At 41.2% G+C, this 18,450-nt stretch overlaps 1 protein-coding gene across 1 annotated transcript in view; it reads left to right on the top strand.

The window, feature by feature from the left end:
* The window catches only part of DNAH6 (dynein axonemal heavy chain 6), a 381,338-nt gene that overhangs the window by 263,567 nt on the left and 99,321 nt on the right, over positions 1–18,450 (top strand). Inside the window, exons 54-60 of the mRNA XM_015112750.3 lie at positions 386–582; positions 2,087–2,290; positions 3,029–3,154; positions 5,967–6,131; positions 8,426–8,493; positions 10,967–11,147; positions 15,066–15,245. Coding sequence (XP_014968236.2) covers positions 386–582; positions 2,087–2,290; positions 3,029–3,154; positions 5,967–6,131; positions 8,426–8,493; positions 10,967–11,147; positions 15,066–15,245 — 1,121 coding nt within the window. The remainder of the gene's footprint in view (positions 1–385; positions 583–2,086; positions 2,291–3,028; positions 3,155–5,966; positions 6,132–8,425; positions 8,494–10,966; positions 11,148–15,065; positions 15,246–18,450) is intronic.

The raw sequence follows: 18,450 nt of genomic DNA, 5'->3' as shown, positions 1-18,450 counted from the left end.
TCCAATGTATAGAATGTATTTTCATTAGCCTTCTAGGATCAAATAAGAACTCATGTGTTTTATATATTCAACATCCTGTACCTGAACAAGCCTTACTGGAGCATGTTACATTAAAACACAAAACAGTATGTGAATTTGATCCAGAAACTAAATACTACAAGGATACAGAAAACACTGTCTTCAGAGTTCTCGATATGGAAAAGGCAAGCTTAGACTTGGTTCTGAAATGGGAATGAATGCTGAATTGGTGTAAGGATTCATAGAGATGTATTGACATCATTAGTTAAATAATGCTATTCTGCTAAAAAAGAAACAGGTAAATAAGCTTTTAATACTTTATGAAAATATTGAATAGTATAATCTGATTTTCTTAAAATTTTTCTAGCAAAGACGATGGCCCTGACAAAAGCACGTCTAGTACGTGCTGGAAAGCTGACGGCAGCATTGGAAGATGAGCAGGTTCGATGGGAAGAAAGCATACAGAAGTTTGAGGAAGAAATATCAAATATCACTGGGAACGTGTTCATAGCAGCAGCTTGTGTGGCCTACTATGGGGCTTTCACAGCCCAGTACAGGCAGTCAGTGAGTAACCCTGCTTTCTGTAAGGAGGGATAAGAAGCAGCTGAAACTGGAGCCGGGGCTGGTTCATTTTTCTGAGTTCAGATGGAGGCTCTCCCCTGTAGAGGTTCTTCATGATAGAATTTCCTTATATATTTCACAGTCCTTCACTCCCCCATCAGCCAGTGATGGTCTACCCCTGGGCTTTCCTTAACACGTTCCTCCCCTTCCTTCTCCTGTCTTAGAAAGCTATTCATCATTTACACAGTTCAAAAACCTGGGGGAAGGAAAAGACAGCGAGTCCCCTACCCTTATGATCAGAAGTGGCACGTAAAGCCAACCTGGATGAGATGTTCTCAATTGGTGAAACTGCAACAGAGGGCCAGTCAACAGAAAGGAGCAGGCAGGACCAGGAGGAATCTGTGCTTCCTTGGGCTTTTATCTTTTTACGAAAGAAAGCCTCAGCCGGGTGCGGTGGCTCACGCCTGTAATCCCGGCACTTTGGGAAGCCGAGGCGGGTGGATCACCTGAGGTCAGGAGTTCAAGAGCAGCCTGGCCAACACTGTGAAACCTCGTCTGTACTTAAAAAATAATAATAATAATACAAAAATTAGCCAGGCATAGGGGCGGGTGCCTGTGATCCCAGCTACTCGGGAGGGTGAGGCTGGAGAATTGCTTGAACCCAGGAAGCGGAAGTTGCAGTGAGTGGAGATCACGCCATTGCACTCCAGCCTGGGCAACAAGAGCAAAACTCTGAAAGAAAGAAAGAGAAAGAGAGAGAGAGAGAGAGAGAGAGAGAGAGAAAGGAGGGAGGGAGGGAAGGAAGGAAGGATGGGAGGGAGGGAGAAAAAAAAGAAAGACTGGCCTCTCATTTATCAGAGAATAAAAGTTTCATCTACATGCATTTTCCAGGAAATGAAATTATTTGAAAGAATTTTACAGTCATTTTTTTGAAATGTCTTCCTAAAAATGTTTACCCTTGTCCTTGAGTTATAAAACCTGATGTAGTACCCTCATATAGACTCTCCAGGAGCTCTCAGGTCTTAGGGTGCCATATTTCTCCCTGGGGCCAATTGTGCTTTTTGGGGACAGACAGGTCTCTATTGTGCACTCATTGAAGGAGGTAATATGCCAACATCCCTTTCCGTCATCTACTGACTGCTTGTACACCCTCAGTCGTTGTGATAACCCCAAACTTCTCCACGTGCTTTCAGACTCTCCCAACAAGGAAAATACAAACCTGGTTGAAAACCACTGTGACAACCCAGTCATTTACATGTGAGATAACTGAGGTCCAAATAGAGGGAATGATGTTTCCAAAGTCACATCTAACTAATGGTATAAAGTACCTAGGCCTCCTGATTTTGGTCTACTTCCTGTGTCCTGTGCTCTGATGCCAGCACATCTGGGAGACTGGGAGGGTTTAGCTCTTGAGCCACTGACTTACCGCTGCCCACGACATTTTGCATGTGCCCTCGTTTACTGAGTTTTCCTGGCTCTACTCAAGTAATCCGTCCTCCTTCTGCAGCTTATAGAGTGTTGGATCCAGGACTGTCAGTCTCTGGAGATCCCAATCAATCCTTCCTTCAGTCTCATTAACATTCTTGGAGATCCCTATGAGATACGGCAGTGGAACACTGATGGGCTGCCCCGTGACTTGATATCAACAGAAAATGGCATTTTGGTTACTCAAGGCAGACGATGGCCTTTGATGATTGATCCCCAAGATCAGGTGTGTAGCAAATGCTTCAGAGAGTGACTTTTGGTTCTGCTTAATGTTGAGCTAGCTATTAAAAAATATAAAAGTGGGCTTCAATGTACTTTGAGATTTAGAGTTAACGTATGTGGAGATTTAGACCCAAAAGAGAGTGTTAAAGTCTAGTCCAATTCCCTCATTTTGTGGATGAGAAAGTAAGAAAGAAAGAATTGAAGTTCTCCCATACTTGATTTTGATTGGTTTTGTTTAGGGGACTGACCATTTGTTTTTTGTTTTCTGTGAGGGCAGAAATCCACAGATCTTCCTTCTTCTGTAGTCCTTGTTCCTAAAAGGTCTGAGGAATGACATTGAAGTCAGGATATGATCGAATATTAGAGCAAGCCTGACTGGAATTTACAATTGACAGCATCCCATTTTCTGACTCCCTAAGTTCATGGATCAGGTTGTACTAAATAGGGTTTGGAAGAGGGAGCCACTGTGCAAGCAAGGGAGACCAACTTGAATACCATAAGCATGATCTCTGTTCCCAGATGACTCTTTTCTTTATTTCTTCCACATCTGAGCAAAAAGAAGAGCCCCAAACGTTGGGCTGAAAAGATGTCTTTATTACCGGGAGGCAGGGTAGTATAGTTTATATATTTCCAATTTGTTTCTAGATTGAATAATAGTTCCACACTTTCTTCTAAAGCTTTCGCTTTCTAGCGATTTATTATGCTCTGAAGCAAATGTTCTGCTCTGTGCTTTTCCAAACAGGCAAACCGTTGGATAAGGAACAAGGAAAGCAAAAGTGGTTTAAAAATCATTAAGCTTACAGATAGTAATTTCTTACGAATACTCGAGAATTCAATCCGACTTGGTTTACCTGTCTTACTGGAAGAGGTTTGATTTTCACTTCCTTTTCTCATGTTAGTTCCCAACTTTCAAATCATATCTGGAATCCTATATAGGCCACATCCCCGTCTTGCTAAAGACACCAGTCAACTCCATTTTCAAATTGGTCAAACCAATGCCTCTTCTCCTTAAACAATACATTATCACATTGCAAGAGGGGTAGGAGGGAGGACCTGTTGACTTTCAGACATTGTTTTAGTGTTAAGAGAGCTGGCCTCTGTTTCCCAACACTGCTGTTTCACAGGCCTCATTATGGCCCTTGATGGTGAGCTGCCCTGAAAATTCACAACAGTAGTGCAGTCAGGATTATGTACATACACTAATTATATGAAGCCAGTAAAATATTCTAGTGGGTATAAACATTAATTTTTACTTGGGCGTAAGTCAGAATTGGATTGAGTGAATTAGAAAAGAATGAACTTTTGTTAAAAAAAAAAAAGAAGAAAAAGAAGAAGAAGAAGGAGGAGGGAGGGCAGTGTTGTTTGTTGAGTCTAGGTGCTCCATTTCTTTGGCTATCATTGCAAGAATGGATTTTTTTTTTTTTTTTGAGACGGAGTCTCGCTCTGTTGCCCAGGCTGGAGCGCAGTGGCTGGATCTCAGCTCACTGCAAGCTCCGCCTCCCGGGTTTACGCCATTGTCCTGCCAAGGAATGGATGTTTTTTAAACTGTTCCCTCATTCAAACATTATTTGAGAACCAGTGGCAAAAAATATAAATGTGGTTTCTGTCCTCGATAGCTTACAATCGAGGTGGGGACAGAGACAGTAAACAGTGAAAGAAAGAGAGAAGAAATGAGAGAGAGGGAGGGGAAGAAACTTGTGATCAAAGATTTGAAAGGGTAAAGAGGGGGCTGGTATAGTCACCAATGGGTAGGCCACCAAGGCTCGTCTGACTTAGATATGTGGGTAAAGGGAGTAATTTAAGCTGTGACCTATGTGATGGGCTCAGCCATATGCCAGGCTTAGAACGAAGGACTTCCCACGCAAAGGGAACAGCACAAAGGCCCTGGGCACAAAAGAGATTGGTTAATGATCATGGTTTATTTTCCTATAAGTAATAAAAGAACGAGCGAGCAAAAACATGGGCTGTGAGTTGAGTCTCAGTTTAACCGTGCCTAGAAGTATCACTGCTTCATCAGAAAGAAAGAAAGCTCAAAAAGGCCATGGACCAGGGCAGTTTAGCTGCAGCACCTGCATGATGACGAGGAATTGTAATTAATATGTTAGCATTAACTAATATTTATTGCATGTTCACTCCATGCCAGACTCTGTTCTCAGTATTTTATGTATATTAACTCATTAATCCTCACTGCCCCATCACAAGATAGTTACTATTGTTATTCCGTTTTGTCAGTGAGGAAACTGAGGCATGGAAGGGTTACATAAACTATCCAAGCAGCCTTGCCTGCCTAGGAAATCCGCAAGTTACACTATTCCCCACTCAAGCCACAAAGAGCACAAGGGGCCTCAGTGTGACCAAGCTTGGCCTTGACCAACACGAGGGTGGTTCTGTAATGGATCCCAGTCACAGGAGAGAATGAAGTCTCTAGAAAACTTTGGCATGGGTATTTTAGCCCCAAACTGGATTCCTGAACTCAGGTTTACTTCGTGACATGTGAGATCCTGAGGGACTTTCCTCTTTCATGGCAGCGGACCAAAGGTTTTCTGTGATGTTCTGCCTCTGGACAGAGTGTTTTAACTGTAGCGGAGTGCTCTTGGGAGAGGGGATGGGCCCTTGTCAGAGCCCCAGCCAGGAACAGGACACTCTGACTGGTCCTTCCCCACTCTCTGTGCCTTGGGGTCATCAGCGTTATACACCTAGCTGTTTTCTACTTTGCTAGGGTGATATATTCAAACTTTGTCTCCACCCATTCATGGGCATGAAATCAGTTGCGACCATCTCAATCAACATTTTCAAATGAAATAGAGTTTTTTTTAATCCCAAAATTATATTGAATAAAGGTAAATTTTAACTCATAAACTTTTGTTTGAAGAATTTACATGTGTGGGTACCATGTCACAATGTAAAAATAGATGTGTTACAATGGATGACAGTCCAATTTTGAAAGCCCCAGGCCATGGGACCCTATCACATATGTCCTGACATAAAGATGTTTCTGATGGGATCCCTGGGCAATGTCTGCATGCCCACATTCCTACCAACAGTCAGATTCGCTTTGAGGAAAAAGGCATAATGGTCATGTAGAATAGGGGTTTATAGACTTTTTCTGTAGAGAGCCAGGGAGTAAATATTTCAGTTTTTGCAGGCCTCATGCAGTCTCTGTGCATATTCTTCTTTGTTTTGTTTTGGTTTAGTGTTTTTTTGTTTGTATGTTTTTACAACCCTTAAAAAGGTAAAAGCCATTTGTAGCTCAAGAGTCATAGAAAAATGGCCACACGGGGCCAGATTTGGCCTGCAGGCTGTCATTTGCCAATTCCTGGTTTTAAACAACCATGAAAATGAACAGATCTTCATTTGTGTGGGGCCTGTTGAAGTCCAACCCACAATGATTTAATCTACCCAGCTTCTCTCTTCTTCTCATGGAAATGAATAGTGTGTAAGATTAATGTAAATAGATATATTGCCTTCAGATGCTCTTATTTCCTTAGATTGCTAATAAAATGCTCACTGGAAAATAGGTACTGTTAGAGGTAGTGTGAGGATGTTAATAAATATCCATCAGATCACTGGAAAATTGTTCATTCACAGTACATTTTGAGGCCTAAGGAATTTTGTGAAGTTGATGCTATCTATTTTAATTGCTTCTTTTTGTGTTGTCCTGTTTTGTTTTAATTTCTAAGCTTAAGGAAACCCTGGATCCAGCTCTAGAACCCATTCTTTTGAAACAAATTTTTATCAGTGGTGGCCGACTACTCATCCGTCTTGGAGACTCAGACATTGATTATGATAAAAACTTTAGGTTCTATATGACAACCAAAATGCCAAATCCCCACTATCTGCCTGAGGTATGAACTACTGGTCTGGAATTCTCAACTTAACTGGATTATCATGGTGTAATGAATCTCTGAAGTTTGATGGGCTACCACCCGAAGGGAAAGCTCTCCCCCATTCTCCCCTGTCTTCTATACACTCCCCTCTCTTCCACCATCCTCCATTCTTGCTTCTCTTCTGAGCTTTGATTCTGATTCCAATCACCCTTGTCATCACCATCTAGTTAGGTTGCAAGCCCCTGCCCACTGGGGCCTAGGCCGATGCTCTGTCTCACCCCACTGCACACCTCTCCAGTGCCCTCACCATCTCCCTCCTGGTCCACAGCCACTCCTTCTAAACACAGGACATCCCCCTTTTAAACTCTCTCTTTCCTCCATCAGCAAAGACTATTTTTGTCCCTGTTATTATGACTAATGAATGAATCAGAGCTTAGTTGAGAGTCCATGGGGCTGGGGTGTGGGGGAGGAGGAGGTGTCATTATTTAAATGTGCAAATGCCCACAGCATATGTGCCCAAATGAAGAGGTCACCCATTTGAAAACTCTAGGAACAAGACAACACTAGAGAATCATGATCTAGAGGTCCAGTGTCTACACTTAGAGTTATGGGTGGTGGGGGTATCTTGTCCCCTTCTCATGCTCTTAGATTCTTTGAGAGGAGCTGTGTGAGCTCCACTCCATACATACGTCCCTGAGACTCAGAAGACTCTAGAAGAACCCCTACTCTAGTACTACAGTGTCCAAGGTAGTTGCAACAGAAATGAAGACAGCTGGAACTCCATTGCCCCTCCCACAGATCTCCCATGGGGCTCTCCCTGGCCACAACCCCCCTCACATGCCCAGGTGCTGCCCCAGCTCCTGGCACATCTGTGCACTCTGCAGGCTCTTACCTAGGAAAGGAACTTGACCTCAGAACTTTACTTCTTTACCACCACAACCCTCCCAAAAATATCCTTAAATATACCATTCCAAAGAGTGTCACTTTCATTTTAACTGTTAAATTGCTCATAGCTATCTGTCTTCACCAGATGTGTTCAGGTTGAATGAAATTGACACACTTCTTGAATAAGATGGGGAAATATTGAAAGTTTAAGTTAGGATTTACCTCGTCAGCCTCAAGGAGTTTAATTACACAGCCACTACCGGTGCTCATGTCCCAAGTCCCATTTCAGAGTTTAGAAAAGTGACCAACATTACCAGAGGCTGGGAAGGAGGATGTAGGGGAGCAGGAAGGTAGGGATAGTTAATGGGACAAAAATATAGTTAGATAGACTAAATAAGATTTAGTATATAATAGTGCAACAGAGTGACTACAGTCAACAATAATGTATTGTACATTTAAAAATAACTAACAGAGCATAATTAGAATGTTTTTAACTCAAAGACATGATAAATGCTTGAGGTGATGGATACTGCCCCCAAAAAAGAAGTGCGACCAATGTGCCAACTTTCACTCTTTCATTTCTCACTTATTTAACTTTTGAGAGGGTGTATTGCCCACAAGACCCAAGCCTAGCTCTGTCACGGGGTCAAATTATCCCATTTCCAGGATCCTCAAGTCAATCATCTCTAAAAAGAGATCAATCCTACTTCAAGGATTTTGTAATAAGATAAGTATTACAAAATTACAATATGTAATTTACCATATTACAAAATCCTTGAAGTACAATGCCATGTGTTCATTCACACACCCTTGTTATACTTACTGGTTTTTGCTATTGACTTATCGAGTGATGTCGGAATATATTATAGTAATAATTTTCCATTAAAATGTTATTAGACAAAATATATAAAACTTTGTTTATTATCAATAATACCTTCTTTCAAGCAAAGACACATTGCGTCATAAGTAACTAAGTGATTTTATTACCTCATTTAGTTCTCACAGCTACCCTATGAGTTTTTACTATAATTATCCAAAATTTTAAATATCAGAAACTAAAGCTCAGCACAGATGAGTGGCTCGTCCACGATGACACAGTCACTAAAGGGTGCAGCTCAAATTTGAACCCAAGCTGTCAATTCCAAAATACTGCTTTTAATCCTTCACTGGCCCACCTTTCCATAAAACACGATCTAGGATTCTGTAACTGTGGTGTCTGAGGAACAAGATTGTTACTCATATTGGCAGCGAAAAATATGAGGATTTAATAAGCGACATTACACCTGAAGTATGTGTGGGGATAGGTGTGTGTGCAATTAGACCTGAGATACATCCACCTGGGTAGTAATGAGCTATGTTCTAATAAAGAAAGGTATTTCATTAGTTTGCACTTAAGCATTTTTATGCACTCTGTGCTTCTCTTCCAGGTATGCATTAAAGTTACCATTATCAATTTCACTGTAACAAAATCAGGTCTGGAGGATCAGTTGTTAAGGTAAAAAACCAGGGAGTTGGGGGGAGGGAAGGGAGTGTCGTGGGTTTCCTAAATATTTTGTTTAGAAATATTGGCAAAGAAAATTTTCTGCTGTGTGAAAACGCTACACATGAAACCTTAATCAAAAAAAATACAAGTAAATGGCCAAGTTCTTTACCGTTTTCATAGCTGCTCAGAGCAGCTGATCTTGTCTGCTGTCTTCTCAAGGACGTCAAGGATAGACCCTTAATTCCCCACCCCCACTGTTTGAACCAGGCTGGCAGCCCAGCCCTGCCTCTTCCCTTCACTAGGATTTCCATCTTGGGCAAGTGAACAAAGTCAGTCTTTCTGTTGTTCCTAGAAATGCAGTGGTCCATACCTGTGAAAAAGCAGCTTCTCCAAACATATTTGTTCCAGCTTCACTGGTCTTTAGGTGGTTTCTTAGTGTATTTAACTGTCCACTTCAAATATATGTGTGTGTGTATATATGTATTCTTAGTATATTCTGTATGTGATTAAATCCCTATTTCCCAAATATTGGATTATGAGTTGTTAATATTAATCATCAAAATTAGCCAAGAGGTTCAGGAAACAAATTTTTAAAATATTTATTAAAATAATAACATTGAGGTTGATTCAAAATTAATTTTATATTTAATATATATTTAACCAACAGATATATACACATATGTATGTATACAGGAATACATACATATGTATTTTTATTCACTATAAAGAAACATACAATTTAGACCCATGTTCAAAAGAATTATCCCTTATATTCAAGTCAAGATCATCCTGACTTACCCATGTTGTCACTAATGAGCTTGAGTCTTATTTCTCTAGCTTGTTTTAGGAATTATTCCGCTAGCTGCTAACTTGCTTACCTTCCACTAGGATAACTTCTTTCCAATTAAAGGTTATATCACCATATTTTATGAATACATTGTAAGGACTTGGCTGAACATTTTGCATACCACTTTATTCCTGTGCATAGTTAAGCTCAGCTGTGTCACTAAGCTCCCAGCATGTTAAGCTGCCTGGGACAAGAAGGAAAAGTGCCCTGATAAGAACACAGGAAATGCTGGGACTCAGTCATGGTGTGCAGTATCTCCCTGCTATTTCTCCTAGATTGATGGCATTGAAAAGGGAAGCTAACAGCCCTCAGCCAGGGTGAGGATGGAGCTGGGTCTGCCTGTGTTCTGACAGGCCGTCACCTATTTCAGTTGCCCTCTGCTCTGCTGAGCTCCTGAACAGGCAGTGATACTCATTGTGCTCAATTGCTCATTGCAATTTTCCTCAGATCCTCTCAATTTTGAACACCACAGTTCACCTCCCTGCCTCCTGGAGAATGCCAACCACAATGCCTTAGTCCTTCTGAGGCAGCACAAGGCCATTTTTCAACTTCAAGGAATTCCATTCAGCCACCCAGACTGTCCACCTCCTTCTGTCTTCCTTTCTATTTCCAGAAACTCTAACTCACCTCCTGACTTTTGGCAGGCTCTTTTGATTCTTAACTTGACTAATTCGATTAATGTTTCTCTCAAACTGTTTCCTGAGCTCACCTTTATCTTAAAATATTCCTTAAACTACTGTCTTCTGAAAAACTTATTTAAACAATTGAATTTGAGGTTATGATTTTTAATATTCTTTATATAATAATTTCAAGGTGTCTGAATTCTGCATGTAACAAGTAAATAATGGGTTGTTACTTGAGGCAGCACACTAGTAACAGTGCATGCTGGAGCCAGCAGACCCAGGCACAAGCCCAGCTTCTCATAGCCATGTGATCTCAGGAAGTGACCCACTAGAGTCTGTGCATCTGCAAGGTGGGGGTGATAACCACAGTGCCCACCTTACGGGGGCATTCAAAGGATTAATAGATAATCCACATAAAACTCTTAGCAAGGTGCATTGCATTGAGTAGTGCTTAATAAAGATTAACTCTTGCAAATGGAGACTGGGAGCAAATTGTGAAAGAACAAGTGAAGGGAGATATAAATTCACATGTTTATACAAGGGTGAAGCTGGAGGTAAGGCTCCTTTTTCATATGCAATCAAAAATCATTTCATGAAGGTGATGTGATTTCAGAATCTCCCATGTTAGTACAGAAAGAATATTCAAGGCATCATAAATATTCCAGGCACCATTTTCTTCTTAGCACAAGCAAGCGTTAGAGATAGAAATTGAATGATTAGAGAGATCAAGTATTAAGCAGGTCTTCCTAAGAGATGAGCGGAAGGTATGGAAACTTCAGTAGCAGGCATCTCTAAAATACAAGATAAAGGATCAGAATTGACATGTAGCTGAGTCAGAAGCTTCTGTATAAACCCAGCAAAAGAGATATGGTATGCATTCAGATTCGGCCATCAGCATTAATGCTCAGCTAAATAGTATTAAGAATAAGAACAATTACAAACAGAGAAAGAAAAATAGAAGCAACTTTGAGGCACTGGCAGAGACATAATTTAGGTATCTGAACTTTGGTTTTAGTGATGTGGTGCGACTTGAAAAACCCAAGTTGGAAGAACAAAGAATCCAGCTCATCGTGAGGATCAACACTGATAAAAACCAATTGAAAACTATCGAAGAGAAAATCCTGAGAATGCTCTTTACCTCTGAAGGAAATATTCTGGACAATGAAGAACTTATTGACACACTGCAGGATTCAAAGGCAAGTAAAATATTTTTAGTATTTATGGAAAGTATGTTACTTCAAAAGTTATAACTACAACCTTTGAGGGTCCTGTAAGGGCTTTTAAAGCAAGACGGGGGCCACACTGGGCTTCCATGGACACACAGATGGGTGCCTGCCTGTCAGGGCTCCTTGCCAACCACAGAAACTTGGAGAAACTGTAGACCACCGCTCCTCTTGTCTTGTCTGCATTTCTTAAATAAAACACATAATGTAAAGAACTGGGACAAGATATAAATTGAAAGGAACAAACACAACAAACTTTCATATGAATGCCATCACCTGCAGGAAGCCTCTCTCTGATATTCCCAGTTGGAACTAACTTCCTCCTCCTCAGAATTTCTGTAGTGTCTTATCTGAATCTCTACTACAGCACTTGTCACTATTTACCCTATGTCACAGTTATCCAATTACATGGCTTATCTCTTCTCTTGGGTTGTTAAGTTCTCTGCAGTGGGAATCTGTGAATAGTTCATTTTGATATTCCTTCTCCAAGGATTACACATGGTGGTTGCACACAATTGGTACTCAACAAAAACGTGTTGATAGTAAGATGAAGTTTTACCTTAAACTTAAAATTCTTCAGTAAATTATTTCTCAGATTCAAACCATCATTTAAGGAGTGTTTACTAAGAACACAGCTTACAAAATGATTTTCATCCACTTGTGAGAAACAAAATAATTTACTAAAAAAAATCCCCTTGACTTTATTAAGCCAGAAGCACATAGGTTATCTTTTTTGCTTTTGTTGACATCAAAACTGGTTGACTGCTTTATACTGTACCGCCCTTGAGATTGCAGTATTAAAACAGTAATAAGCAAGTAATTTGGTGCCTCTGTTTTCTTCCTCTCTCCTTTAGCTTTTTTGTTCATAGATCTCTTTATCCTCCTCTCGTTTATTCTTCCTTGGGATTTTTATTCCTGGCAGTTGTCTGTTAACCCACTTGTTTTTATTTTTAGCAAAGTTTTACATGCCAACTCTTTAAAGAATGAAATATTTCTATAAGGCTTATTACGAAAAATAGCATTCCCTGCCTTCTCTTCCCACCAGCCACCCATGCCTCCCTTCACAGAGGCAGCTTTCTTGATTTTTTGTTTTTTGTTTTTTATTTTGTTTTGTTTTGTTTTGTTTTGTTTTGAGACAGGGTATCGCTCTGTCACCCGGGCTGGAGTGCAGTGGCATGATCACGACTCACTTCAGCCTTTATCTCCCGGGTTCAACCCATCCTCCTCCATCAGCCTCCTGAATATCTGGGACCACAAATGCACAACACCATGCCCAACTAATTTTTGACTTTTTTATTTTTTATTTTTTGTAGAGACAGTGTCTCACTATGTTGCCTAGGAGTTTAGTCTTAAACTCCTAGCCTCAAGCAATCCCCCTGCCTTGACCTCCCAAAGTGTTGGAATTACAGGAATGAATCACTGTGCTGGCCAAAGCAGCTACTTTCATTTTGCATCTTAACTGTTATCTGTACCCCAGCACACACACACACACACACACACACACACACACACACACCCCTTCCCATCCTCTGGCCTCCCACTGTAGTTATATCCTGATTATAATAAATGTTAACATTGCCTAAGGGTGAAGATCTGGCTCTAAGTATTTGGGGTCTGAGAGGAGAAGAAGGGCTAGGGTCTCAGCATCCAGTGTGCATACAGTCACCCAGTCACTCTGTTTTAGTTCCTTCCTTCCGTCAAAAATCCCCCTGTTTTACTTTCTCCAAAGGAAATTTCTATTTTTTTCTGCCAGGATGAGAAAGGGACAAACCCCTGGCCGTGGGTGGCGTAGGAAGATGACCTAGGGAGTCCTACCACCAATTCTTATTTTAAGCCCTTCCCACTTCCAAGAGTGCTTCTTGCACTAATTCTTAAGCCTTTTAGAAGGATTCTGTTTTATAAATTGGGTGAGTTCATGGCTATCCACTTTTGCCAGTGTAGGAATCCATTTTTATGGGTGTGCTAAATCATTGCCACCCTTCTGTCTGCTTTCCAGTTCCCAAAATTCATTGATATTTCCTCTCCCATTCTTCCTATCTTTATGGGTTTACTCTGCATTTTTAAGCCTTTTCCTACAATTTTAATGTAGCTTCAATAGGAAGTGAAGGTAGATACACATGCAATGACTGCCATCTTTATCTATAAGCTGGTTTATTTGTTTTGCAAGGAGCTGCCTTGGAGTCATCCTTTCTATAGAGCAGGGATCAACCTGATCCTTGGCTGCATTTCCTGCCACTTCTTGGCTACAGTTTATATGCCTCTCAACTCTCAGAATCCTTACATAAAAATATGTCTTATATTCTCTAAACGTGGCTGAAACCTCAAGTCTATAGGGCATGGTGTCTACAAGTAGTTGCCAAACTCAACAGAGGCATATAGTATTCTAATATTCTTTGGCAAAGAGAAGAAAACGATCCACTTTCCTTCTCTTTAGCCCTGGGTTCTACATTATCAGTGCCTTGTGCTCCCTAAGACATAAAGAATTATTTGTTAGTGGGCCTGCATGATCCACCAGCTGCTCCCATATCAACTTTTTTTTTCTACTTGGATTTGAAAGCTTTAGTTGAGTCCCATATTAAGATAGGGGTTTCCTACTCAATTCTGCCCTTTATTTCCCCTTCAGCTCCCTGAGGGGATATTACAGGGAGAGTTTGAACTTTCTGATTCCTGGAAACAGCGTCTGCACTGAATCCTTCCCCTCCCTTTCCTGGTGGACTGGGGTAAACAGTCTAGACTTACACTCTTTATTATGGTAGGTAGCCACTAGCCATAGGTGGCCGTTGAGCACTTCAAATATGGCTAACCTGAATTAAGATGTGTTGGTAGTGTAAAATACACAACAGATTTCAAGGGCTAAATCCAAAGAAACAAAATATCTCAGTAACTTTCATGTGGATTATATGTTGATAAAATATTTGGGGTATATTAAAAATATATTATTAAAATTAATGTCACTTATTTTTTATTTTTAATAAATTTAGAAAATGTATGATTATGTGGCTCACATTCTATTTCCATTGAAAAGCACTGGTCTATACAGGAACTTGATGATTCCTTTTAGCTTTGATGGAGCAAATACTGAGCAGTCAGTTCCCTTGATGATTTTTCATGGTCCCTGCTCTAGACCCTTTGACTTTCTAGAGACAAAAGGATCTCCCAACCTAGGGATATCCACCTCTGAAAAACAGTGGGGGAAGGGAGAGGAGGCAGGGACAGACAGCAGTAGAAAGAGAGAGACTGAGAGATACAGAGAAGGGAATCTTGAAAGTACATTGGGCAGAGGGCTCCCCAGACCCACAAACCCAAAATGCAGAAAACCAAAAGACCTTGAAAGCATCTCTAACTCACTTAGGGTTATAATCCTCCACAAACAACAGCTTCTATCCCATATGTCTATACCTGGGAATACTAGGTAAAGAACAAGAATATTAGTCACCCTTGTTATTCCAGGGAGGGATGTGGTGCCACTCACTGCCTCCAAGCCACTCTCTACTCCCTTCTTTCGGGCATTTTCCTGGGTATCCCTTCTCCTTTCATTCCTTCATTCATTGTGCGAGCCCTGGACTGCTCACAAAGAAGTTCGGGAGCAATTCAGAGTGCTACGATAGTGTTTGCATTGCAGGAGTAACTCAGATTGAGTCTCAGAGACGTGCTGCTTCTATGTTTTCAAAGCTACTTGTATTGCTTGCTGCCCTCTGCCTATTCCTAACTCTGGAAGGAAGAAAAGTCAATGAACTCTGAGACTCAGTCATTCCACCTGGGGACCCCTTACTATAATCACCAACCTATTCTATCTTTATTTCTTCCCTAGACCTAACTGGATACATTCCAGATGTCCCACTATTTTTCTGGAACAGATCTCTAAGAACTTGTTACTGTATGTTTATTCAGATCACTTCTGGTGCCATTAAAACCAGGCTGGAAGAAGCAGAGTCCACTGAGCAGATGATCAATGTGGCTCGTGAGAAGTATCGCCCAGTGGCCACTCAAGGCTCTGTAATGTACTTTGTCATTGCAAGCCTCTCAGAAATAGATCCTATGTACCAGTATTCATTAAAATATTTTAAACAGGTAAGTGCATTCTTGTTGTTAATGAAAGTCATCTCTTTGGCCTCTATTACACCTGTTGAATTACTTCTTACCTCACACAAGCCATAAGTCTAGTTATCAGGTAGAATCTCCCAGGTGCACACATGGTTCAAGAGTGGTTCCAGTCAGGCATAGTGGCTCACACCTGTAATCCCAGCACTTTGGGAGGCCGAGGTGGGTGGATCACCTGAGGTCAGGAATTACCCTGGCCAACATGGGGAAATCCCATCTCTACGAAAAATACAAAAATTAGCCAGGCATAGTGGCGGGTGCCTGTAATCCCAGCTACTCGGGAGGCTGGAGCGGGAGAATTGCTTGAACCCAGGAGGTGGATGTTTCAATGAGCCAAGATCGTGCCACTGTACTCCAGCCTGGGTGACAGAGCAAGACTCCTGTCTCAAAAAACAATTTTTTTTAATTTTAAAAAAAGAGTGGTTTCACCAGCCCTTCCAAAGATGCGGTTTTTAGAATAGAGTTAGTGATTATTTTATATATATATGTGTGTGTATATATAAAATTTAGAATTTTTTTCAAGATTTGATTGCCCAGTATGCACAGAACACTGTAGAGGAAGAGAAGAAAGCTGCTTTGCAAGTTTCATTTGCTCCTGACTTCCTTAACTAACTAGCATGCTTATTTTCCTTCATGCCTGCCTTTCTTTCTTAAGAGTCACAGCTCAGTCCCATTTCTTTAGACATCCTCTGCAGTAATCTAGATTCCTTTCCACTGTTAGTGTTTTCTGTTGTATCTCAAGTCCGAACAGCACTGACCTTAACCAAATTGGTCTAAGTATCTTTTATTTCCCAAACCTTTTATGCAAAAACCTGTCCCTCTTCCTTCCCTGCGCCCACTTTTGACTTAGAGGGATCTCTTTCCTTTGTTTCTGTCCCACTTTCACCATATGACTATGAGACTCTTGTTTTATTTCACCCTCTCTTCTTTATCTCATATTCACAGTTGAATTTCATCTGCTGTCTCGTGAGTAGGATGTTTTCACTCCTTATCCTCTTTGTAGCAGCATTCGTTTTTTCCAAAAGCAAATTCAATGCCACAAAGCTTCAGCAGGCGATGTCAATTTTGCTAAAGACTTCCAGGGAAGACAGAGAGTTTGCATTACTCATTACACAGCAAGACTTACCAAGCATCTGCATCAGAGGTTCTCTCCAGAGGTTCACTCCAGAGGTTCTCTCAGGGGCCAGTGGCCTCCTCTCAGCCCACCAACCACAGCGTCCCTGGCTCAGTCTTCCCATCAGCTCCTACTCCCTCTTGGCAGTACTATCTCCTTTTCTGGGCAAAACAGTTTAACTTACTCTTACTTTTCTGTTCATCCATGCTTATACCCTACCCATGACATAACTCAGTCAACAAAGGCCTCTCCCTCCATACGTGCCACTCAGTAGAAAACAGTGGAGAATAGTAAACATAAAGCTCTTTCCCTGCAACACATCTCTATTTCCTGTTATATGCCCCTGTATAGTCAATGCTGGCTCACACACCTGGAAGCCAGGCCAGTCTAGGCCTAGTGTTTTCAAAACACTGTTCCACAGACCTAGGTCCTAAATGAATTTTCACAGATATTGCCCATCAACACAATTTAGACTCTATAGCCTGGAATTCAAAGCCACATCCAGCCTGTCCCTGTTTCATCTCTCCAGTCACATTTCTCACAACTCCTGTGCAACAGCCAAATTGATCCATTTACATTCCCAAGACTAACTGGATGCTTTTGTGTTTCTGACACTCCCTCTGTTTGGAATGCCCTTCCTCCCAACCCAAATGCCACCTTCTCCACCAAAGTCTGCTACTGGGGCTGCAAACATCTAGAGGCTGACTGGAATGAACGTCCAAAATGGCTGACTCACATGGCTGGGCTGTCACCCATGGCACCTGCAGTGGCCTCTCCACGTGGCTTGGGTTTCTCACTGCAGGGCAACTGGGTTCCAAAGGGCCTCTCCCCAAAGTAGATGTTCAAAGAAACCAAGATGGGAGCTCTAGGACTTCTGACCTAATCTTGGATTTCATGCAGCATCAATTCGGCTACAGTCTTTTGGTCAATTAAATCACTAGGATAGTCCAGGTTTGAGAGAAGGGGATTTAGACTCCACCTCTCAATGGGAAGAGTAGCAAACAGTTTCAGCAGTCTTTATCCAAAACATTTGATATGCTTCATCTGGCATAATGTACCCCACGTTGCCTTGTGTGGTTTTCTTCTCTCTCCTGCTGGAGCCTGAACTCCCAGGAGGCAAAAATGAAGCCTTACCCATCCCATATCCCCAATGGTGCTTAGCGCCACATAATGCTCATGAGTGTTTCATGAATGAAGAGTCTGTTTTGATCTCTGCATATAACATTCCAACAATTCTTCTTGAACTTCAAATAGTCAAACAATTCTTATGACAGCTTGATTTTTTCTCTAGAGGTCTTATTTAGTACCCTTGATAATGGTTGGAGGTCCAGGAACAATTTCTGTTTCCAGGAGAGAATGGAAATGAGGAATTGAAAGAAATGGGAGTCAAATTGTTTAGATAGGTCTGGGCTGTCTTTCAACAAGATGTTTATTTTAGCAGTCTTTAAAAGCCGTCTGTACTGGGTTCAAACCTCAATTCCTAGAGGCAAGGGTTTGGGTTCTCATATCTCTGCTCCCTTCCTTTAGTTGGCAGGTATTAACGCAAGCAAAATAAGGATTACCAAATCCTGTAATGCCACCTAAGTGACTTTTTGATAATACTTTTCTTATCCTGGGTGTTTTGGAATTTATGCTCTTCAAGGTTTTAAAATCTCCTTCAAGAAATAAAAGTGAAAAGGCCCTAAAATATCTTGGGCTGAAAGTAAAAGCGATACTGGATGAATCATCAAAGCTCTGGAGTTCTACAGATTAGAAGGGAAACCAGAAATCCAAAACATATTTGTAGATGACAGTCTTGGCCAGGATACCCTCTACCAAACCCATTTCACAGTGAAATTCTTTAGAGAATTTTGAGATTTACCGGTTGTATTTTGGTACCATATCTCTTACATATTCACTGGGCTTTAACCTCTATGTTTCTTGTTATAAAGAGGGCTGAGTCCTCTTTTCTCCTGAGTGTGTTAAAACAAAACTCTATTACCCTTGTCAACCAAACTTTCAGGAGAATCAACAAGGACTTTCCCAATTCCCTACAATAATTGTAGGCTTCCTCTAAGCCCT

This window comes from Macaca mulatta, chromosome 13, assembly GCF_049350105.2.
Source record: "Macaca mulatta isolate MMU2019108-1 chromosome 13, T2T-MMU8v2.0, whole genome shotgun sequence".
NCBI lineage: Eukaryota > Metazoa > Chordata > Mammalia > Primates > Cercopithecidae > Macaca > Macaca mulatta.
This window is presented reverse-complemented; position numbering and strand designations above follow the sequence as displayed.